The 25,031-nt window shown below is 38.7% G+C and overlaps 1 protein-coding gene across 16 annotated transcripts in view; it reads left to right on the plus strand.

The window, feature by feature from the left end:
* The window catches only part of cadpsb (Ca2+-dependent activator protein for secretion b), a 64,793-nt gene that overhangs the window by 11,816 nt on the left and 27,946 nt on the right, over positions 1–25,031 (plus strand). For all 16 annotated transcript variants that reach the window (XM_061042962.1, XM_061042960.1, XM_061042965.1 and 13 more), the window contains exons 2-9: positions 3,456–3,569; positions 5,598–5,930; positions 16,517–16,597; positions 16,881–17,114; positions 18,960–19,081; positions 23,106–23,217; positions 24,236–24,375; positions 24,770–24,836. In XM_061042962.1, the coding sequence (XP_060898945.1) occupies positions 3,456–3,569; positions 5,598–5,930; positions 16,517–16,597; positions 16,881–17,114; positions 18,960–19,081; positions 23,106–23,217; positions 24,236–24,375; positions 24,770–24,836 (1,203 nt within the window). The remainder of the gene's footprint in view (positions 1–3,455; positions 3,570–5,597; positions 5,931–16,516; positions 16,598–16,880; positions 17,115–18,959; positions 19,082–23,105; positions 23,218–24,235; positions 24,376–24,769; positions 24,837–25,031) is intronic.

Raw genomic sequence — 25,031 nt, forward strand, 5'->3', positions numbered from 1 at the left:
AGTTGAAATGTAAGGTTAATAGAGGCCTCTTTGTGCTTGGCCATGTGGATTACAGCCAGGGCTACAACTAATGATTACTTTCATTGTGAGTTTGATTCACCAATTATTTTCTTAATCATTTTGTCTATCTTTGTCCAGATCCCATTGCAATGTTTTTAATTGCTGCTTTATTCCTCACATCTCAAAGATATTAAGTATACAGTAATCCATGAAATTGTCTAATGAGAGTGGTTTAGAGCTGTAGCTTGAATAATCACTGAAACAATTGGTGGCTTTAATGCTGATTCATTTTGTATCAACTCATTTTCCCATCCCTGACTATATCTCCTAAAAACATTATACAGGAGAGCGCTCTGTTGTTGGTTACTTTTAAAGGCTTTAACATTGAAGCTGCTGTTATGTCCCAGTGTTCAGTTATATACAAGAAAGGCCCAGTATGTGTGGCCTCAGGTCTAGTGGTATAAGTGCTAGTGCTGCCCTCAAACATCTCAGCTTTCTGCTCGGTTCAAGCCTGTTTTGTACCTTTTTTCAAAAGCTGGGAAGCCCTCTTACAGAAAGCATTATCCTACATCAGAATGTTACTCTTTAGTCGTGCTTTTCTGTGTTTTGCTTTTGTATTGGTGGCTTTTTGTTAAACATGCATTATTTTTACTTAAATGTTTCAGAACCAAAGACCTGTTCCAGGAATACAGTAATCTATTGAGACAGATGTTCTTATCAGAAAAAAAGATAGAGCCTCATATATTAATTTAATCAGTGATTCTGATACCTTTTGTTATAATGTGGGTTTCAAGAAAAATAGTGAAAACTGATGTTTTTACATATGCTAATCCTCACACTTTCAGAAATAGACAAGAAACCAAGGAAGAGTAAGTCCATTTCAGCAGCTCACAGTCTCTATAGACCAAATTGTTTGGCATGCCGGTGTTAATTTGAACATTTCTTGCCTCAGGGTGTTGCTAAAACACCATGGTCTATTAAAAATGGCATGGATGGATCACAGGTTTTCTTTAATTTCACATCTTGCTGTTGCAAAGATAAATACACTTGGAACCTTGAAGATGAAGTGGAATTGATCTTTGATGTTGTTGATGTGCTGTTATGTGTTGTAAATTGCTCGTTTATGGTTGGATAATAAGTGGTATATAATCCTGAAATTAATTCTTGGCCTTTACATGTAGGAATTTTGAGGCTTTAAATGTGTGCATGTATATTTTTCATGCCAATTTATAGTGTTTTTATTTGTTAATGCTGTTAAACCAAACTCTGGAACTTTTACCTTGGCTCCTATAAAAACATTTCATGTCACAGCCTCTTATCCTAAATATGGCATGAGGATGGGTTGGAGTTGTAGGATAGGCACACAGATGGTGTTGAGATTGCCTCAAAGGCGCATGATATGTGGTACTTTTCCATCTCACGCCCACACCAAAGTCTGTCACTTGCAAAATGCGGCTGAACACACGCCGACACACACGTGTTACCAGCAGGTCCTTGAGCTTGTTTGATATACTCAACAGCTTGAACTGTAGATTGAAAGCAGTTGTCAGGGAAAGATTGTCGGTCTGTTGATGGTTAGGTCAATGACTCGAGAAATCGATCCAAGGACATCTAGACCTAAGAGAGGATTGTAATCGAAACAAAGGGGAAAATGGAATACTCATGGAACATCTCTATGTCCTGGCTTAACAATTATATAAAATATCAATTATTAAGTGTCAATAGTAAATCAATTAAAAAAACAACAACCTTTGAATGAAATGTTAACTTTTTCAATGATTTAAGGGTATCTAAGATTGATGTCTGGTTTTGCATTACTATTAGCAAAGTAAAATAACAGATAAAAATGTTGAAGCCTTTGAGGCTGCTGCCAATATTAGCATGCTAACATTGCTAAGAATTTAAATGCTAACAACTGATATTTAGCAGGTTGCATATCACGTTCACCCTTTTGGTTTAGTATCTAAGCATGCTAGTTAGTACTTAATACAAGGTAAAGGTAAGGCTTATATGGAAGTCACACATGTTTAGTATTCGCCAAATACTATTACTACTGTACTACACTACTGATATTTGGAAACAAGTGTCAGATAAATTAAAAATTGACCAGATGATGGCACTATAACAAAAGGGCTGGAAAGGGGCATAACCAAAGCCGGTAAATCCATCCTTTAGAAAACATGAATATAAGTAACAAATTTGGTACTTCCCTTTAGTTAATGTTAAGAAATGTAATGGATATGTAAAAAATCTGAGCAGCTCGTGGCGCTAGAGGAAATGTCAGCTTATATCCAAATGCATTACTCTTTATTCTCTGCAGACCAGGACAGTCTTTCTCAAATGTCATGTCAATCCATTAAGTAGGCCTACTTGTTAAGATATTTCAGTCTAAACTGAAGTGGTTGAACTCCTTGCTGCCACATAACATCATTCTTTATCTATTTTCTATCCACTGCAACTGCAATGTGTATAGTGTACACTTAAAGCATTAGGTTTGGTACATTTAAATATTTATTTTGGATTTTTATGCCTTTATTGGAGAGACAGGAAAGAGGACGGTCCCTGAAATGGGAAAGGAGCCACAGGTCAGACCCGAACCCAGGCCACCCACCTCGGAGGTCTTAAGCCTCTGTACATGGGGGGTGCGCACCAACCACTAGGACACCGGCAACCCCTCCCTTCCATTTCTTGACATTTATGGACAGGATATAAAGCACCGTTGAGGTCTGGTGCTTGTCCAGTTGGGTGATATAAGGCTGGTGTCTATGCTATATGCAGATGTTGTTGTCCTATTCGCTTTATTGGGTTGGGACCAACAATGTCCACAGGAGCAGTAAGCTGCTCAGCGTGCTGTGGTGGATAGCTCAGTTCAGGTTGAGATTGGGAGTTATCCAAGTGAAAGAATCTCTGGGTTTTTTATTCATGATCAATGGTTAAAAGGATTGTGAGATATACTGCCGTTTAGGGGCACACCCTGCAGTAATGCAGGCTTTGTATCAGCCTTTAAGTAGTAAAACTAGAGCCAGGCTATAAAGCAAAGCTCTCAATTTCAGTTCCCACTCTTACTCGCTGTTAAGATCTCTGAAAAGCATGAGATTTTGGTTCCTACTTTTTGAAAGAGGATTCTGTTTTTTTTTACTCCCACTTGGTAGGATGAGGAGCTCAGAGATTTGGTAGGGCCATGCTATTAAGCTCCTTGGCATTGGCAGGAGCCAGTTGATGTGGTTTTGGCAATCAGTAAGAATGCTTTCTGACCACAAACCTTTGGCCTGGGAGTGCTCAGTGTTTACCAAGGAGAACCTTGCAGAGGTTTCCTGGGGAAATTATGTTTGGACTGCCCAGTCTCCAAAGAACAAGTTTATCAAGAATGGTTGGATATCATTTTTTGTGCTTGTTTTGACATTTTCCTTTCCATGCTTTAAAGCTTATGTTCCCTTTGTTCATTCTTTCTACAGATAACCAAGCAGCAGCTTCAGCAGACCAAGGATCGTTTCCAGGCCTTCCTCAACGGGGACACACAAATTGTGGCTGATGAGGCATTCATCAATGCTGTGCAGAGCTACAATGAGGTACAAATACCCTATAACCATAGAAGCAATAAAGGAGTCAAAGCTGATTTGGAATCCAAACTGAGAGACTTGAAGCTTTACAAATCAATCATTTAGTATGTGGATACTTACATTCTTCAAAGCCTTTTTGGAGATTTCAACAATGTTAAATTAATTTAAAAAAATATATATACCTTCAACTAATTTGTGAAATATGTGATGTCAAGTACTTTTCATAGTAAATATTCTCTGTTTCTGTAGCAGATCTAGGCCCAGAAGGTAGAAGCTTTCAATTTTAAAATGTCGAAAAACACACTGCAGTCGTCTTGTCAAAATGCTTGTATTCACACAACTGAGTGGTAAAATGGTGGCTGAAGCTTTTCACTGCACAGATTATGAGTCAGAGCATGTGGCTGACACAGCCATCTTTTCCAGCCTCACTATTCAATCCGTAGACGAAAAAGTCATTATAACCATGAACGTCAAAGCAGATAGTGCCATAGAACTTTTAAAGCTAAATCCATTTTGAAAGAACAAGAATAGCTATTATAAAAAAATATATGTGATTGGTACCATCTGCAAATGCATATAAAGACTGCTATGGAAGTTAATAAGAGTAGACCTCATTCAGTGACAGCTTACTACAAACTGAGTTAACTTTGGGAAAGTGACATGCAATGAAAGTGGCTGCAATTTAAAGCTGGTTAGAGATTAAAACTATACGTTATATGCACCGGAGTCTTTTTTGAAAAGGACTAGATGAAACTTTACAATTGATTTCAAGTCCTGTCTAACTTTCATACTGTAATACTTCAAACAAAACAATATTATCCAATCATCATCAGTGTCCCACTAGTTTTTACAAAACAATTTCAATTACTAACAATAAAACACAGAAAACAATTAGCTCAATATTGATATTTTAGATACATTTTAAGATAGTATTATTTAGTATTTACACATGACAATGAAAAAGTCTATATCTTTTTTATACATTTCCTCATATTTCTCAACACAACCTATGAATGTTTCTGACAATCATGTCCTGATGTATTGTTGTAATGCCAGTTATTATTGTACTTTGCGGCTAAAAGGTTGATACAGTTACACCACGACAGCCTTGACAATGTTCTGAGTAATAATCTAATTAGAAACACTTCAATATGGCTCCTTTCCTTTTCATCAAATTCTCTGCTAGACTTTCATAATACTCCAATGATGGTGTCTTTTTTGTGTTCTCTTGAACTCCAATGTATTTACACTGTGTAAGAATGAAATGTAAGTACAGTATAGAATTATATTTGTCTTTTACTTAATGATTTTTATCTTGTAGTCTGCGGTGCATTTCACATAATCTTAAATAAAATAAGTAAAGTGATCAAAAAATATAAACATTTTCTCACCCACTTACTGAAATAGGGAGGGGAAAATGATTAGCTAAATTCTGGAAGATCTTCAGCAGCAATATGTGCTGTTGTCATCAAAATCACTGAATGCTGTGGTCTGCACTTCTTCAGATGGGAAACCAAGGATTGACCTAACTTCTTAGCTGCACCCTGCAAACCTTTGTTATCCACTTACATACACCCAATGACAGGGTTAATGTACCGCAGAACTGTAATGTTTCAGTACAGTAGACGTAGCTTCTTAGCCATAATGGATGCTAAGAACAAAATGGGACTGTCAGAGTGACAGAGCAGTCGGCTCTGATGGTTAATTTCTTGATGCATTGACAGTAAAGCTTTCTCTGTCCCTGCTACTCTATCATTTGCAGGAGGCAAGACGCAGCACGTGTTGATGGTCGTGCCATACATGTAGGCCAATGATTGTTCAATTCAAAATGAATAACAACTGTTGTTTTGATTTTCTTTTGCTGACAAAGAGACATTTATTGTTTAAGACAAAGTGTGACAGAAAGCTTCACAGCTTGGCAACAAGTATGAGTCTGCTCAGAAGTTTTGTGTTACAAAATCGTTACTAGTCAATTCAAATATGTGCATCATTCTAATGGATCTGTATCTCTTTACTATCTGGTTTCTCAAAATGCAGGTGTTCCTAAAGAGTGATCGTGTGGCTAAAATGGTCCAGAGCGGCGGTTTCTCAGCCAGTGATTTCAGGGAGGTGTTCAAGAGGCACATCGAGAAGCGCGTGCGCAGCCTTCCAGAGATCGACGGCCTGAGCAAGGAGACGGTCCTGAGCTCCTGGATGGCCAAGTTTGATACCATCTACCGCGGTGACGAGGATCCCCGCAAGGCACAGCAACGCATGACTGCCAGTGCGGCATCAGAGCTGATCCTCAGCAAGGACCAGCTGTATGAGATGTTCCAGAATATCCTAGGCATCAAAAAGTTTGAACACCAGCTGCTGTATCAAGCCTGTCAGGTAAGACATGAAGCTGCTGATACATCTCAGGAGGTTTTTTATACTTGGCCTAAATACTTAAAACCCTGACCCTAACCCAGTGCAGGCACAATATTGTATTAATTTATTTTACTATTTGGATTTGGGGAGGCAAGATTAGAAGCTTATTTCACACATAAAATTGCTTTACTGGGGGGAAAATACAAACACAAAATTAATATGTAAGTTTGAGATGACTGAATACGCCCCTGTTAATTTTTCACCCTTTTTGTATGTAAAATTAATTAAATCTCAACATCTTTTTCCTTGCAACAATGATGAATTAACAATCTTTTTAATTTGCAGATAACGTTGTTAAATCGATTCAAAAAGACTATTTTTTCTTTAAATTAAGGATTTGTCTGTCTGTTTTTATATCAAACCATTTGATAGATTGAGTTTTGGACCATTCGTCGGACAGAAACAAACCGTTTAATGTCTTGACAGTGGGCTTTTGATTGGCCTCTTTTCTACCCTGCATGGCATTTGGCCAATGTTAACCCAACCCCAACTTTTGAGGTGGTTGTGGAATGTTGTGTCCAACTACTCCAAGACCTGGCAGCATCTTCACCAATTCCCTAATTCACCCAATCGTTCTTGCCATGAAAAAAACAAAAAAATAACTTTGCAATTCTCTGATAAAAATAACTTGTTGACCAAAGTATGAAAACACAATAGTCTAGTTGACATAAGAATAACAGACATGGAATCACATAATTTGCAAAATATGTCAACCTTAGAAAAGAGGGTGTATGGTTTAATGAAGTTGTATGTTTATGGACAACATGAAATGCCTGTGAATAGCCATATTTGAAGCAAAGTAGTCACCAGGAGGAAAAACAGATCAGCATTTCTCATTGTAGGGAATCTATGTAGGGATTGCATGTAGATAATAATGGACACTGGGTTGATTGTGTCAGACATAACTCTCCTTCCCTTGCTGTTTTTACTGCTTAACTGCTCTCTCTGGGACGCTGAAAGAAGCGTTAATGTATTCTTTCTTGTGCGGCTTGATTAAAAGTCTTATCACGGCAGGATTCGAAGGAGGGCTTTGACATATTTGATCTGCTCACGTACCTCTTCAATACAATAGATAGATCTATTTGGATATAGTGTTGGGAAGCCATTGATTTTGAAAATGCTGAATTTCTTTTTGGACTGGTGTCAACCCTTTTCAAACTGTTGCTAAAATATAAATCAGCACAGATGGTATGAGGCGTGCTGTTGCACAAATAAGATTGTTCAGTATTGCTCAACTGTCTCTGTTGGCAAAGATCAATAACGACTCTGTTCTGCAGTGTTCATTTGTTAGAAGCTCCTAATGCTGATGGGCAATAAATTGCTATAACCTCCAAATCCAGTGTGAATTTTTCCATCCAAGTCTTTGAAGGTGCTTAACCTAGTTTTTTTTTAAACATGCTGGCAGCAGAACTACTAGTATAGGGTTAGAAATATCTATGTAGAACATAATACCTTTCCCTGAACCGAATCCTCTAAACAATGCAGAGCTTCAGAAGGATGGATCCAATCATAAAGGTATACATATGGCACAAATACAAGTGTCTTCATGTTTGCATACTGACTTTGGCCATTGCAGGCAGGTAAAAATGACACATTGATTCAGGTCATAGGAATGAAAAAGGACATGTCGTTTTAACTGTCTTATTTTTTATTCCAGTTGCTCTTGACCTTCTCTCCCTCTCTCGTTTCATTTGCCTTTATGATGCATCTATCATCCTGTACTTATGTATATCCTGAACATTTCCTCTGTAAGCTACCAGCTGCCATATTGCCCTCAACTAAATGATAAAATCCACAGTTAAAAAAGGAGAGGCGGCAATCCAGTCAGTGCGGCTCAGGGCCTCTGGGATTTGATGAAAGGTTTTCATGGATTGGCTGGGATTCACAGGCCATCATTTTTTTTTAGCAGTTATCACTTGGGGATTAACTTTTTTTTTTTGCAGTTACATCCAAATAGTAGACAGGAAGCACTGGTCTATTTCAGTCTCATGTTGAAGTAAAAGCAGCCCCTGGAAATGACTAACAGACTGATTAGACTGTATGACCAGCGGCTGCACCAGGCAGACTCAGAGCATGCTCTTGTCCCCTGTGGCTGCTCAGTTATTTAGCTGTGATGACACCAAGCATACCCTAACAATTGTAGTAAAATATGTTTGGTGTTTACATTGCAAGGCAGTGTTATGAACCACAATTGAATGAGAGAAACAAAAAGTCATTTGCTTTATACACATTTTCCAGACAGTATGTACACAGAATAGTATGAGCAGTTCTTTTAGACACTGGATGACATTTTACAACTTCGCATTAAAAGGTGAACAATGGCTTAAATGGCTATATCTCTAAGCCCTTGTCTGTTCAGGAAATAAAGGCAAATATATCTCATAACGCCAACATTACAGTTTTTTTCAAATTAAAGCTGGAGGCAACTTGTCTTGTTGGCTAGACAGTCAAGTATGAAAATATTATAGCCTGCCTTTTTTCAGCATTATTCATACACAAAATTCACATCTCAAGCATTTATACATTCTTGAAACTTAACATGGTTTGTAAAAATGTCCACGGCAATTGAGCAATACTAAACTATTCCGTCAGCATTTAAATTTATTTGGCCGCTAGGTGGCAGGACCTCCAGAACTGAACCACTAATATTGGTGGTGTGAAGAAAATTGCTTAGCTTAAAAACCAGCACAATAGGAGAATAGATTGCCATTGGTTTGAGTTTTGCTGTGTTGTTCAGACGAATGTAAGTCCATATTCACTTTTTTTTTGGGTTTCTGCCAAGTCACACAAAACTGAGTAGTTAGCCTTGTTTGTAACATTAGCGCGAGCGTTACTCGGTGTTCAACACCGTGTAAAAACTCTCAGTGTTTAAATTCACTTCACAACCATTACGGGGAAAGAATACACTAGTATCTGCCTGTTTCCCAAGCCGCCTGTTGTGACTCAGATTTTTGTTTATAGTTCCCACATATGGACATACGTAGCTGCCCAGGCCCCTGAATTATGAAATGTTTGGGGCAAGAGTCAAGACCAACTGAACATTAACGCTTCGCACTAACCTCATCTTCGCTGCCTGGACTCAAATTAAAACATCGAAAAAACGTCTACACAGGCTGAGCTGTGGCCACCTTCGCATTTTAAGACCAGCTTGAAACCTGCCGCTCGACAACAGGTAAAAAGTACAGTTATTCTCCATAAATTTGGGGTAAGTAACAGTAATCAACAAATGTTGAAGCGTCCCGAGTTGCAGTCAGCTCCATCCGCTGCTTACACAGTGTTAGCAGGCTAGCCAAAAGGCGACTCCGTAGTCTCTACCAAAATACCAATTTTACTTCAATAAAAAAGATAGAAGCCTACTTATAAAAGCATCATGCCTACCATTTTACACTTCACTTAAGCATAATGTCAACATATAACTTCATACAGCTTTAAAATAATTTTAGTGAAAAAACCTGACTAAAGGACCATAATTAGGCTATATGCAGTCCAAATGTATAACTGCATATTAAAAAAAAGTACACCCCCTTTTTTCAACATCGTGTCTTATTAGGTCACACGAGAGACTCGTGGTCTCCAACTCTCGCTTAGGTCGCAGTAGTAGGTGGTAAAGTGGGTCACAATGGTCATCTCATATTGGGTTTATATTGTTTCGATAGTCTATCATTGCGTTTAACCAATTGTTAAGATAATTATAGTGCATCAATTCCACTGTTTTCTTAACAGGAAAGGAACAGATTTATCTGTTGTGCCTCTGTACGTTTTGTGCAGGAGAAGAGACAGGACTTTACTTCTGCATTGGTTATGAACAGTGTTGGAAATTAGAAACTGCCAAATGTGTCGGCTTTTGTGTCAGGGGGGTGTAAATGCTTTAACTCCTTATCGTGGTATTGAAAATCACTACTCATCGTAGCTCAGCTGATACGACGGAGGATTAGGGCCACATTAAAATATATTATTAATAATAATAATAATAATAATAATAATTTCACTTCAACTTGCAAGACCTTGTTTATCTGTAAAATGATGAACAGGACACAAACTGGCTCTGCACATGAGACACTTTAACAAGGCAGACAAGTGCAGATAACAGACACAAATAGTTGTGTTTTAAGGCTTTACTTACGCAGATATGAAACTACATGTGCTTTTGGCACATCATCATCTTCACATTGTCATAAAATATCAGCACCCTGAAAAGATAGGCTACTACAAGAAACTGTGGCTTTTCCGAAGAAAAAACCACACTGACTTGGAGGAAGTTGTCTGCAGAGGAAAATACTTTAATACTAATATTAATAAGAGTTCTACTTTCATCATTTTGTGCAGGCTGGTCTCGAACTCGTTAATTTACGAGATTACGAGAATAAAGTCGTAAATTTACGAGTTTAATCTCTTAAATTTAGGTCTTTAATCTCAAAAAAATGTTTTAACGTGGCCCTAATCCTCCGTCGTACAGCTGAAGCTCAGTTACATCCATGATAAACACATTTTATTTCCAACAAATTATTCACAATAAAATTCCCCGTTTTTTTTGTTTCAAATGCCTTATGAAACAAAAACATCAGAATATAGGTTGTTTTCAGCAATAGCAACTTAACAGATGCCTAAAACTATGAAAGGGACGCAAGAGAGAAACACAACTTCAAACCACACAGATTCAGATTGAAGTACTGAGGTGTTTTAGTCATTAGCAATTATCCACACCAGTGGTCCCTCAGAAACTAAAATAATATACTTATCTCAAGAAGCTGATTAAAAAACCTAAGCCTGAGAGTCAAAATAAGGCAGAACACATCAAGTCTTTTTTCCCCCCACAGAGCAGTTGTTCATGGCCTGTGGGCTCCCAAGATTGACAGACCATACTCAAATCAGCTTTCCCTCCCACAGGCTTAAAAGAAGACCCCTACTTTTCCCCATTAATTTGTCTTGTCAGCAAGTGTTAGTTGGGAAATGAGGCCTGAGCTCTTCCTGGTTTTAGCCTGTGGCTGATATAATTGCGTAATGGAGCCTCTTCACTGCACACAGGATTGGAAGAGGATAAAAGCATTTGCTATGCCCGCCCAGCTATCTCTAAGCTAAAAAAGCAGTGGTGCACAGCATAACCTGACCGCACCACCATGGTTTTAAATTAAACCAGGACAGTGTTTTAAATGGGAAAAACATTTAAAAAGTGCAAGATTGTCCTTGAAAAAGGTAAACTTGCTCAACTGCCCTTTCGTCTTTTAAATCTTCTTGTGAGAATTCGGCCAATGATGATTCTTTTGAACCTGTATCCAGATATGTAACACTCTTGTTTTTTAAAATCTTACAATTGAAATCAACACTCAGAATTCATTGATGAATAAGATTATTGTAATTTGTCAGTAAAGAGTTGGGGAAACACAGAGTGACATATTGGGGATTTGTTTTAATTGACTTAACACATATAATTCTCATATTCACTTTACTATATTCTGAGAAAATGTAGGCTATAAAACCCGAAAAACAATTAGCTTAAAGACTCATAATTTACCCCGTGAGGGACCCCTTTTACAAATGAACAACATTGCTGCACCCGCCTATAGAATAAAACCCTTGGAGTTATCTGCAGGTTAATTAATTGTGTGAATAGTTTAATGTGCAGGATTTCTTTTACCCCATACACTCATGAGCACCTTTCTTAATTAGGAAGTCTTCTTGTCACTAAACTCACACTGCACACTACACAAACGTACAGACTCAAAAAGCCAGCCTAATAATAGCTGCTTTGACTCCTCCAGGGCTCATTCAGCTCTTCTCTTGGCCTGCTTGCCCATCCTTTAAACTATTCTCTACAAGAAACAGTCCCTTGTCCAGTGGCCTTTCTGCTCCTAATGTCCCAGCATCCACCTGGAAATCTGTCATCAGCTGTGCTGTTAACTATCCGCCTGCTTCTGCTGTATCACCTTTAACCTGCTGTCAGCTTGGCTAACACTGACACATTGTCACCTTTACTTAGCTGCAGGGCTGCCTGTCAGCCTCTGTATCGTAGAGTGAAACCTACCTTTTTGCCAGTATTATTTTTTTCGAGGATTCCCATGCAGTTATATCAAACCTTTTGGGCCATAGGCAACAGTGACCTTTCAGCAGTTGTAAGTCTGATAAGATTCGGGTGCTGTGAGGCTGGAAGCTCACACAGATTCTCAACCTCTATCTCCACTTCCTCCCACTGCCAGGAGTTGCTTCTCCCTGCTGTCAAGACAGAGAGAAGAAACTCTCCCCATCCCCCTTCACATTACATGCTTCAGAGTCTCTCCTCTCATGATAGCCATTTTGGAGACAGGCTGCAATTTGCACAAAGTCACAGTAACCAATATTATCTGCTAGTCTAGTATTCAATGTCAGCTTTAAAGTATACCTGAGAATTTTGCAGTCTTATAAACCTTTACCTGCACATATGGAATAGCTCTAGTGTTTAATAAGAAGGGGAGGCCCAAAGTTGAGACTGTTAAATTGTCGCATAAGAAAACAGATAGGTGAGTGCGGCTGGTTTTCCGGGCATGGCATTAACAGTTCTTTTGGGACTGCACGAGTCAGATGTTGCCGTTGCATCGCAGTCCAGTAGCACCCAGAGCTCTGAGTGTTTTGACAAGCAGCGCAGGGTCGCCAGCAGCCGGGGAAGGAGCTGTTCAAGCACAGCTCAGGCAGGCGGGCAATCAGTATCAGTGACAGCTATCATTTGAATCTGGTTTTCTGCTATAGGACATGACATAGGAATAAAAGGACTGCTTGTGAGATGGTGTACCACTATTTAAGTGTCCCTGTTGGCAGAAGAGTACTGAGTACTACTGCGCTGCAAGTGCAGACATTCTGCTGCAGCTGGTGGCAAAGTCTGATTTTGTGCTCTACTAAACAAGAACTCTGGGTTATGTAGCAGTGTGGCTGTTTAGTGGCCAGTACTGGTAACACACTAGACCTCATCCATTTAAGATGCCATCTGGCTGACATCATTTCATATTGTGCACACCAGTGAACAGAATCAATTAAAAAAATTCAGCAAAAATCTGAATCAGCAAAAATCTACTTTTAAGGAAGCAAATAATTCAGCTGTGAAAAAGCTAGCTACTGCTTGAACGACCAAGATGCACATATGTCAGATAGATTCACTTTTATTTGCTAAATGTCTGACAACCATATCTGTGACACTACATCCATGTCCTGTGTGTTACTTGATTTCAGGCCGTGCAACTGTGAAGCGCCTTTCATGTACACCCCTCTCTCCTGCTGTTAACGGCTGCACCATGACTCCTGCTCACACTCTCTTGAAAAGCCTTGCTGGAAGGGGCTGTGAATCAATATGTTGGCCTGAAAGACAAGGTCTGTTAATACAATAGAAGTGGGTGAAATACCATAAGGCCCAGGGAGGTCAGCTCTGGCACACGTCCCAGCAGCAGGAGACCAGAGGAGTTTACAGCACTGAATTGCAGACAGATCAGGTGCTCAGTTAGAGAGACGATGTGTTTTTCTGTGTCAAGATTTTTTTTCTTTATTTAGCAAACATTTTAAATGGCTAGATATGTTTATGATTGACATATCACCATATATTGTAAATGTAAAAAACGTAGCAATAATTTTGGATGGATCATAGTGGTTTTTATCAATGATCCCGGTTGAGTTGTATGATTATGGCCAAGATGATAATCACAATTATTTTCTATCAATATTGAGATCCTGATAGTCTATTAATTTAAGTAATTGTTTTAATTGTTTCTTTCAAAAACATATCCTGCTTCTCACCTATTGCCAGGGCCAGACTGTGACACAATAATCTGTGAATATATGTAATAGTGAAACACTGAAAGGGACCAGCGGCAGCAAAGCTTTACTTTTACCAAAAATAATAATAATAATAATTTTGATGATTATGCAGCTGAATAAAAACTTCTACTTGTTTTGGAGTATTTTCACTATGTGATATTAAGTCATTTTTCTGAACTAGCATACATTTTATCACAATAGGTACACGATTATAGTCTTTTAAAAGGGGGAAGACTTTGGTTTATAAGTTTCTATTTACATGTTATCATGATATGGACCAAGGTAGTCCACTGTTTAATGTCCACTGCCATGCCATCTTTAGCTTGTTGACGCTCATTAACACTGCAGCTTTAGTCTTCCTGCACACTCTGTCCCCTCTGGTCCTCCTGATCTCTGCCTGCTTTGCTGTTGATGTTATACTGGACTTCTAGTTTGGGATTTTTAAGGTATGCGTAGTCATTAACAACGAGCCTCCTGAACACGTTACCTGTTGTTATAATGGAATTGCAAGTAAAACCTTTTACAACAGGAGCGTTTATTTAGATGAGAGAAGACGAGAGAGGAGTGAGGTGTGAGGTGTGAGGTGTGAAAGGTGCAGGCAGAGTCTGTGTGTGAACGTCTGTGCGAACCGAAAGGAAGCATGTTGAGCACCTTAAGGTTGTTTGTGAACAAACAATTATGTATTTATGGTTATGTTTTTCTTGAAATATTTCAATAGATGACCAGTGAGAGTGTACAGGTGGAGCAGGCATTTAAAAAGTCAATAATCGTTTCAATTATGATTCTTAAATTGTGGGAAGGCCAAAATTGTTGTAACTATTAATATTCATTTAATAGTGCAGCCCTAACTTCTGGTAACCTTTTAATACAATAAAATAAGATATATAAATAAGCACCTTTGGCTTAACTTAAGCTGTTACTTTTGAATGATAACAAAAAAAAATCCTTTTTAGCTGTTCTCTCTTTTGACCCTTTGCACTGAATGGAAGCAACACAGAAGATTGTGTATGTTTGCATGAAAACCCACATGTTTCTACATCTTACAGTACGAAGTGCTTGGTTAGAATTTAGCTATCAGTGATAAAGTCTGAACAGAACAAAGTATTAATCTTATTTATTTTATACATAAATCATGCAGAGATGGGGGCTTTTGGGAACAAAGTTGTCAAAATAAAAGTTTTTTACAGTCTTGTAAAAATGCAAATTCAAAATACAGATGCTCCTTTGACAATCTGACACATTTTTATAAAAAATAATACCGTCCACTGTAAAAAGTAAAAACTGAATTATGTGCTCCTTGAAAACTGTAGTATTACACTCCCCCCCCCCCCCCCCCCCCCCCACATTTTTGCAGTATAGCTACCCCAAGGGTGAGATGAGGTGGATTTTATTTTCACTGAAGACTTGTACAACACCAGTTTGTGACTCCCCAGATACAACTGTGCTGCAGATATGTCTCAATTAGGCTGCCGTCCTCACGGAGGAAATGATGGTGATGGCTGAATCACAACATCACATTTGACAAGAATGAGTCGTTTTGGCTGAGAGAACAACTGTAAGCATACAGAGACAGAGAACCAGAGAGAGACATCAGCCCTCGCTTCTATTTCCTTGTGTCAGCTGATATATAAAACTCCCATTCATTATTGATAGAAAAGAGCAATGAATTTCTCATCTTTTCATTACTCCAGGGCAAAAACTAGGCCAAAAGATGTCAGCCTCTTTGCCCGTCGCTGAAACTGTCCAACACAGACAGTTTTTAAACATTTTAAATAAATTACAGTACCACATGTTTTTTTCTCATTGATTCATGACTCATTTAAATCAAAGCTTTGCTTTATTTTAATGTTTTTTCCCACAACCTTTCTCTTACCTAACTTCAAGCCTGCTGATGATACCAACGAGACAAATACAAATCTGTCTCTCTACTACAAAAAAAGACTTCTTCACAAACAGGGGTCATTCATGGATTTGATGGCAAAAATTTAAGCTTTTTTTGGCTCCAGAAGGATTTTTGCTAAATGCAATGCATTTCATCAAGCTCCTTTTAAGAGCACAAATACAGTTAGACCAAAACTAGAGGTATGAAGGTGGACTAAATGAGATTTGCAGACATTCAGTCTCTATTTCAGCTGTTAAGGTTACTGGTTTAAGAATAGCACAAAGCTACTGTTGGCAGCCAAGCTGAAATATTGTAATAATTCTGGTTCTGCTTAACTGATGTGGATATGCTTTTACCTGCGTCTTAAACAAGCATCACGTAATTGTTTTATTTTCCATCCATTTTAACTAGCCATTAGCTGCCCATTTCAGATCTCTCTCTTTCAACGTCTCGCCCTTCATCCAGAGACCTGCTGGATTCCCATTTGTCTCTTAACAGCATCTTGTGCTGTTAAGCTTGCTAGTGGCTCCACTGATTTTTGGATTCAAACTACTCACGATGGCATGATCCAGTCATCCTTTATTGAAGCTAATTTCTATGCTGGTCAAAACAGGATATCCATTATTTTAGCAGGTGCTGGCTGAATGTTCACAAAATCTACTGATTAAAATACTTAGAATTCAATGTATGTATTTGAGTAGTAATATGTCAGAACTTTGAATTTATAATTATTTAAATGATGTGGTTTTTTTGCATTATTAAAGGACTTCTTGGGTTACCCATCTTTCCCATTAAGATGACTGATTCTGGGAAATGTAGTTGACCTCGGACACTGACCCCTGGCTGTATTCATGTATTCTCATCGATCTGCGTTTTTTTCCATCAATAGCTGGACAACCTGGATGAGCAGGCTGCACAGATCAGAAGAGAGCTGGATGGTCGTCTTCAGATGGCAGACCAGATTGCCAGAGTGAGTCAGACTCTGTGGGGGGACTGAGATTGTTTCTCATTTGCTTTGTTATGTAGTTAATATGCCACTAATGTGGGACAAGTTTTGTAAACATCCCAGTGGGAAAAATAGTTAGCCATAGTCCCAGTTGAGAAAGTTAAGTTACTCTTAGAAAGTGTTTTTATTATATACTTTTACTTGAATGTAGAAAAACTGTTGCTTTTATGTTGTAAAACTCTGTAACTCCAAAAGTTACACAATGTTTATTTTTTTGTTAACCAAGTCTTCTCTGTTTTAACTACAGGGTGGTAAGTTCCCCAAATTTGTGTCTAAGGAGATGGAAGCCATGTACATCGAGGAGCTCAAGTCCTCAGTGAATCAGCTGATGGCGAATCTGGAGAGCATGCCCGTGTCCAAGGGAGGGGAGTTCAAACTCCAGAAGATGAAACGAGGACACAATACCTCCATCATCGACATGGGCCAGGAGGACGAGAACACGCTGTCCAAGTCCGATGTCGTCCTGTCCTTCACCCTGGAGGTACAATGCAATGAAAATGAGCCTTGATGATGGTATAATGAAATGCATAAAAAAGAAGAACCACTTTTGATCATGCTTGCACACTGTATTTCTCAATATTTTCAACTGTAGCAACATGGAGCAAACATAATCTCATTATGTAAAGTCTTCAGTGCAAAACTCTCTCTGTCTTAACCAGAACTGATAAATCAGAGGCTCCCTCCATCGATACTTGTCTGCTTGAGACTAAGTATAGAAACAGACAGCAGACCTGTTCAAGGGGTTGAACAGACGCTATGTGAAGAGCAGACTCACACTCACACTCACACTCACACTCACACACACGCACACACTAACACACACACGCACACTAACACACACACACACACACACACACACACACACACACACACACACACACACACACACACACACACACACACACACACACACACACAAACCCGTTTACCTGCTCTGTAACGGGGAACGTGACTCATCTTGTTATGAGCTTGTCTGAAATGAGCTCTCACCACTGAACAGGGGGCAATTGCACCTCATTCCTTATGATGCAGTGCTATTTCAGAATCAGGAAGTACAAAATGAAGAATGTAACGCTGCTCTTTTTTCCCGTTCCTTCACACAAAACTGGGGACACACATTTATGGAGTTTGAATACTAATTTGTCTTGCACAATAGCATTAATTAGCTATATTTGTCTGAATGGTAATTCCATAGTGTTTTGGTAAAGCCTAATTTTTCTAGTCTGTTACTGTCTAAGTGTTTGGCTACAGCCGCTGCCAGAAATCCCTCAGCAACAAACCCAAATGAAATTCTTTGGCGTTTTAATTAGTGGGGATAACAACATCGAAATATTGGTATGATTCTATTAGCCTCTTCACAACTGTTTGAGAAACAGATAATTGATCATTCATTATTTTGGATATCTAGAAACTTGCCAACATTTAAAAAATCCTTAGTCATGTAATCTTAATGTGCAGTTTACTCACACTATCCTAGCTGTTTTTAGAAGCCTTCCATTGGCTGCCTATGTCAGACAGCTTGCTCCTCCATACTATCTGTGTGTTATGTTTCTGCAATATGAAAAAACAAAAACCTCTATGCCGCCTACACAACTGAAAATGGAAAACTGTCACCAAGCTTGAAACATTAAATTAGACCGGCCTTTTTGAATTGGAACAAAATCATTTCCCTGTCCATATTAGTCAGGAGGGCACAGAAGATGCATATTAGACAGTTGTGTCTTTTCTTCCCTTCGTACCACAGTACACCCCTGATACAGAGTTGGGAGATAGATCTAGTACTTGCATTGCGAGACTAAGATAAGATGACTGAACTGATACATGATAAACAAACTGCAGCAGTCAAATCAAATATATCGGCTCCATGCAAACCTCAGTGGAGCTGCTTTCGGCTTTCGGTCATTATCCTGACAGCACATATTTCTGCCCACTAGAAATTTACAGTTACAATATAATAGTCCCCTGAGACAGTGTTAGTCCTATATTGTATTCACAGAGTGATTAAAGACTATGTATAAGATTTGATGTAGTAGATTATGCCTACAAGCAGTCTTAGAAATGAAAAGTTTTACTTTACCAGACAGATAGCTATAAATGTAATGGTTGGTTCTATTACAAAATCTGCTAAAATCTAAATTTTAGTAATGTGATGGCACTTTCTAAAGTATAAATTAAGATTGTGGATAGGAGAGTTTTGCAAGAATATTTACCTGGGAGGATTTGCCGCCTGCACAATTGCTGTTGCCGTTTTACTCCATGACCTCTTCAAAGAGATGACTCACTGCTCGTCGTCTGCTACCTTCACTGAGGTGTCTGTGCTTCCTAGGTGGTGATCATGGAAGTGGTGGGGCTAAAGTCTCTGGCTCCCAACAGGATTGTCTACTGCACCATGGAGGTGGAGGGAGGCGAGAAACTCCAGACCGACCAAGCAGAAGCATCCAAGCCAACGTAAGAGCCTGGTTTGCTTGTTACAGATTTACAACACTTTGATATTACTACTTTTTTTTTTGCCTGTCGATCCACCAAGTGTGAGTTCATGTGTCTAAAAGTTACTCTATTTGTAACCTGCGATCAGTGCTACCCCATACTACAAGGAATATTTAAAGAACTTGGCATGCTAAAAGAGGTATGTCCAAGCTGATAGTTGTGAGAGAAGGTCAGTCACAGTTATTGACAATCACACGCTAGAAAGAAGATGTAGACCTCAATTTACAGTATGTTTTGTACTGATGGAGCCCCTGCTGCCAATGGTGGACCTCACTTATTTTATGAGACAAATTCGATTATTACCCACTTTTTGCATGTTCCAGGTGCTACGTTTGGACTCTTTTCAAATGTATGGCCAGCTGAGAGCTTCCTCCATGAGTAGGCGGGTCCATTTTGACATTAAGTGTAGTAAAATATATTAGACATTTTCTTACATACTCTACATTATGTCATTTTCTCTAGTCATTTACTGCACCATGAGCAGTAACCTTTTATTGATCTTTGGTGCCTCCTGTGATTTGCTTCAGATGCCTTTAAATGAGTGAAGCCTAAGATGCCATTCTGAATTTTTGTTATATTCTCTAAGGCAGTTTATTATTTTCTTTCAAATGTATCAATTATTTGGTTCACTCAAAAGTCACAGATCAACTAATACATGAGCTCAGGGATTCTTCTGGTTCCCAGTCGGACAGATTCTGCACTTTTAGCCAAAAGACACTTTTAACCTGAATTTGCACTAAATGAAATTTAAGCTTGACTAAAATGGTGTTGTCCTGTAGTAGATCCTCACAGAAAAGCACTGAACTAAAGATGCTTATATAATTCATGACTCACACCTGAACTTAAAAACAACCTTTTTTTGCTCAATGTTACCAGAGTCAGCCAATCAAGGTAGGAGAAATCAGAGTGTCACCCCCACTGTATATAAATTGGCATTGTATACTTCCTTTCTTTGCAAGTGTCAGCGGAGCAAACGTCTGACTGGCTCTTTATTATGCTATTATAATATTCATAACAACAACAGTGTCCTACATAAGGACAAATATATCTTCTACTAAATATATCCACCTCTTTTGATCTAATTAACCAGTATTTCATAGCACTAGATACAAGAGAAAAAGTCCATGAAACATTCATGCAAAAATGAGCTATTTTAAGGCCCAAATGTCTTCCTCTGATCTCCTTAATTCAAGAGCCATTTTATGAGGAGAGCATGAGAGAGATGGAGGGACATGAATGAGGGAAGGGATTAGAGAAGAACAAGCCAAGGGTAATGTGTGTTTGTGTGTGTATGTGTGTGGGTAGGAACATTCAGAGGAAAAACACACAGAACTCACCTGAGATCAAGTATTAATCCACATAATACTGCCGGTTATTTGCATACAGTAATTACTTGTATTCAATATGTGTGTTTCCGTCAAATTCCTAATGTGAGTTTTCACTTACCTTTGATAAATCTATAAAGAAGTGGGTATTTCCAATGTTTTTGTCTTGTAACAATCCTATTAGTTTCCTAATTAAATAGCCCATAGGGTTTAATATATGCATTTGCAGAACGAGCAGTATGCATGCAGCACTATCACATCCATTAATAGACCTTAGATTGATCCACAAGGTCACCTTCATGCCAGCACAATGCTTCCATCTGAAATCAACACAGCTCACCACTCACTCCTCACCGCCAATCTGCAGCCTCTCCGCTCTGCTCATGTTTCGAACTGCTGCGGCATCTTTATGCACATGAAGTTGCAATAAATTATAAATGTTGGAGATGGGTACACGCAAAACAGGTTTGCTTGGCTAGAAATTGACACCATGTCCTCGATACCTCGCCACAGAGAGAGAATCCAGACATTTATATCATGCTGCTAAGGCTGCAGTAGATATTCCCCAGATGGAAATAAGGAGTAACAAAAGCCGTTATATGGTGTGTAACCTGATTAAAGTAAACTGCATTTTCTCCCTGTTTTTTTTGTTTGGGTTAATCCCTTTGGGTTTATGGAGGCGTAGTTTGGTGATGAGATTTAGTCATTATTATTGGTTTGCTCTCACAGGGTAGGTTCGTGTTTTCTAGAGGCTTTCTCAAAACAATATTCACATGCCTTGATGAAGCATAAAAGAGATGTTGGCTGTGTAATCCCTTTTGCCTCTACTGATCACTTCTTAAACCAATTTAAAGCAAAGATGGCGGCCATATTCCACCAAGAGCTATTATAAATCTTGAACAGTGTGAGTTGGATTTATCAGGCTTGACTTCAGGAGTCATTTTCCTTACTGACTCCCCCATTTCCAACATGGAAATCGCTTTGAATTGTGCATACATGAAAGATGTAACATGAAGTTAAGTTATTATTAGGGCCCGACCGATATGGGATTTTTGGGGCCGTTATTGATATTTGGGAGAAAAAAAAGCGTTACAGATATATAGGCGGATATCTTTCTTAGATCTATGAAATCTGTAGAGATAGATGGATATACATTTACACAGTTATAACGAAGACAAGATGGTCACTCGACTGGAAAGTAACTGCGCATGTATGTGCATCATCGCTTGACACTCTGGAGGGTGATACTGCTTTGTTTTAATCCATATAGCACACTCTGCCAGTTAAAGAAAACTGCTAGTGTAATAGAATTAAACTGAAATTGAATAAATCTAGTAATATCGGTGCATACCTGTGATAAAATTAGCCGATACAATAGTCACTGGATATGTTAATATCGGCCGATATTATCTGCTGGCCGATTAATTGGTCAGGCTCTTTATTCATAATTCCTAGTGGCATATGCCACTATGCCTTGCGTTCCTGTGATGTCTTTAAACTGTCTGTGCCTCGTGTCCGCACGGAGCTCGGGAAAAGAGCGTTTAGTTTTGCTGCTCCCACTGCATGGAACTTTCTCCAAAATGAATTGAAAATGGCGGATCTCATTTCGCTTGAAGCCTTTGGCTCAATCTTAAAAGATAAAATATGCGAGACAATTGGACAGTGCCTGTGTTTCTGATTTGTAATCCGTGATCAAGTTTCTGCACTTTATCTGTAAATCAGTTTGCACATTGTAAATTGTTGTTCTCTCTTAACTTACTGTTTGTAAACTGTCTCTTTATCATGTAATGCTTTTTATGACGTGTGCTGCTGCCCTCTTGGCCAGGTCGCCCTTGTGAAAGAGATCCTGATCTCAATGGGTTATTTATCTGGTTAAATAAAGGTTAAAAAAATAAAATAAAAAGTTTAATTTTATGCATTTGTGTTAATGGATTAGTTCTCCAAAATCATTTTTTTATGCTCTCTGTGATAAGAATTTAGTGAATAACATGGCACCAGAAGTTAATTTTATCCCCTCTGTAGCATCTCTCTGTTGCTTTCTCTAGCAGACCCACATGTTGGCTGATAACATGGTTGTTTCATTTTATAAAAAAGTTAAACAAACGCAGTTCTTTTAAAAGATGTCTGGTATATAAATAGCTAGAATGAATTTAGAACAAGTGCTTACAGGATGCAGGAATAAAGAGTGCTTGAGTGTTAATTCCTTTTGTTTTATCCTGACTTTGACATACTGTGTTTCTCTTTTCACTAAAGACTTCAGTCAGCCCCCCATCATCAGTCTGAACTCCTGTGTTATAAAAGATGCGTGTGTGTGTGTGTGTGTGTGTGTGTGTGTGTGTGTGTGTGTATATATCTTACAATATATTGTCTCCCCTCTGTTATATACTAAAACTCAAATGTCAGATGCTATTTTAAAGTAAAGTATTGTCAATTAACTGTATTTCTTTGATTGCTGCATTTATTGACAATTTAACAACGTTTAAGGACTTTGTTGAATGATATTTCAACTGGAAAGTCTCAAAAGAATTAGAAATCTCTCCCCTAGACTCACAAGTTAAAGCCACCCAATGGTTTCTGACGATGAAGTCAATGTGTAGGAACAATGTTCTATCATACTTTCATGGAAGCTAACCTCTGGAGTGTTTTGTTGTGTCTTTCAGCTGGGGGACCCAAGGGGACTTCACCACCACACACCCTCTGCCTGGTGTCAAGGTGAAGCTGTTTACAGAGAGCACCGGGGTGCTGGCACTGGAGGACAAAGAACTGGGCAGGGTAACACTTTTTTTTTTTTTACCATCACTGTAACACTCTCAATGACAATGCTGGACTCAGAACTCACACAAATGTCAGGAAATTAATTGACATTTTTCACAGAGTGTAACTTCAAATATAAAAAAAAATAGCAGAAAACATTGTTCTGCGTCTTAAATTCAATTAAAGTTGTCTGTATTTGTTTGTATCTCATTTCACTCACTGAGTTTCCAGAGCGCCAATCACTTGAACATAATCGGATTAAACCAAATGATTTGTTTTGTGTGTCTAACATGACATGATTGTTTTGATTTTTTGTGTTTTATTTTTTGCACGCAGATGCAATTCTGTTACCACTCAAGTTTTGCTCTCACTTGAGCATTGTCGCAAGTACTAGAAGGAGGAAACACCTTCTCATATTGACACTTGCTTAATATGCTTGTGTCTGTGCTCTGTACAACACCCAACTGAATTATGCTGCTGTACTTTCTGTAAGAAAGAAGAAGACTGAAAGAAACAACCAACTCTCAATCTTTGAACATTATTTAAGTCCTGAGCTTTTCCGAGAGAGAGAGAGAGAGAGAGAGAGAGATACTTTATCCAGCACTTTTCTGATGTGTTGACATCTGAAGTTACTCTGATAGACGGTTTAGGAAGGTGCTGTTGCCACTTTGCGTTCAGGCAATGGCGCCTCAGACGTCCCTGTAGTGGCAGTGACCTTGGCTTTGACAGCGCTCTTTGATCTCCCGCTGCAGCAGTGTTGGCAGGAAGGCAGGCTTCCTCAAAGCTCTTTAACTCAGCAAAGAGAGATTAGGGCCTCCTCTTCTGGGAGGCAGAGCAAAGCAATCCTATGTCTCTCTACCCTGACTTTATTCTTTCACTTTTAAAAAATATGAAACACAAACACATTTAATCCCAAGCCGTTGCAAACAGCGACTGGTGTTGCTGAATGTGGCACTGTAGGAGATCAAAGATTCTGTATGTAAATTAATTATAATTATAGAGTCTTACCTATTGATATCTTATTGTTTGAGTGCAGGTTGTCCTCCACCCAACTCCCAACAGCCCCAAACAGTCAGAACTCCACAAGATGACTGTGACCAAGGCGTGCCCTGACCAAGATCTGAAGATCAAACTGGCCATACGTATGGACAAACCACAGAACATGAAGCACTGCGGGTAAGAGAGATGCAGCTCAGAAAGTCATGTTGTGATGTTCCTGAGTGCTCCCCCCCCCCTCATCTTTTCTATAGAACTCCAGCCCTCTCAGCTCCTTGGCCTCATTTTAGTCACTTACCATGGAAAAATACTATGAAGGGCACTACTCCCCCTGGTGGATGCTAGCAAGAAGTTTAGATTTTTTTTAATTAGAATGTGGCCAAAAATCTCCTTATATTTCAGACAACGTAAATCGCATTAAATGTACACCATGTTTATTTGTTAAAGAAATTAAGTTCCAACAACACTGATGAATTGTTTCTGCACAGATTGAATGCACCAATCAGTGTTTGTGCTCAGTATGACATGTGGATGGGCTTTTGTCTCCTCTCGTGTGTGTACAATGTTTTGACAGGTATCTGTGGGCTTTTGGGAAGAATGTTTGGAAGCGCTGGAAGAAGCGTTTCTTTGTCCTGGTGCAGGTAGGTTACTGAAAAAGAAAACAATGTTTGTTAATTACCAAAACCCTATAAGTGGATTTAAACATTCTTGATCATCTCCCAGATAAAATTGATTGATTAACTCTATGCATTGGTATGATTTAAATTTCACTCGGTAGGAGGATGAATATTATTTGAATGTGTTTACTTGAAAATAACGGACTATGACTTTAAAAT

Source organism: Labrus mixtus, chromosome 7 (genome assembly GCF_963584025.1).
Source record: "Labrus mixtus chromosome 7, fLabMix1.1, whole genome shotgun sequence".
NCBI lineage: Eukaryota > Metazoa > Chordata > Actinopteri > Labriformes > Labridae > Labrus > Labrus mixtus.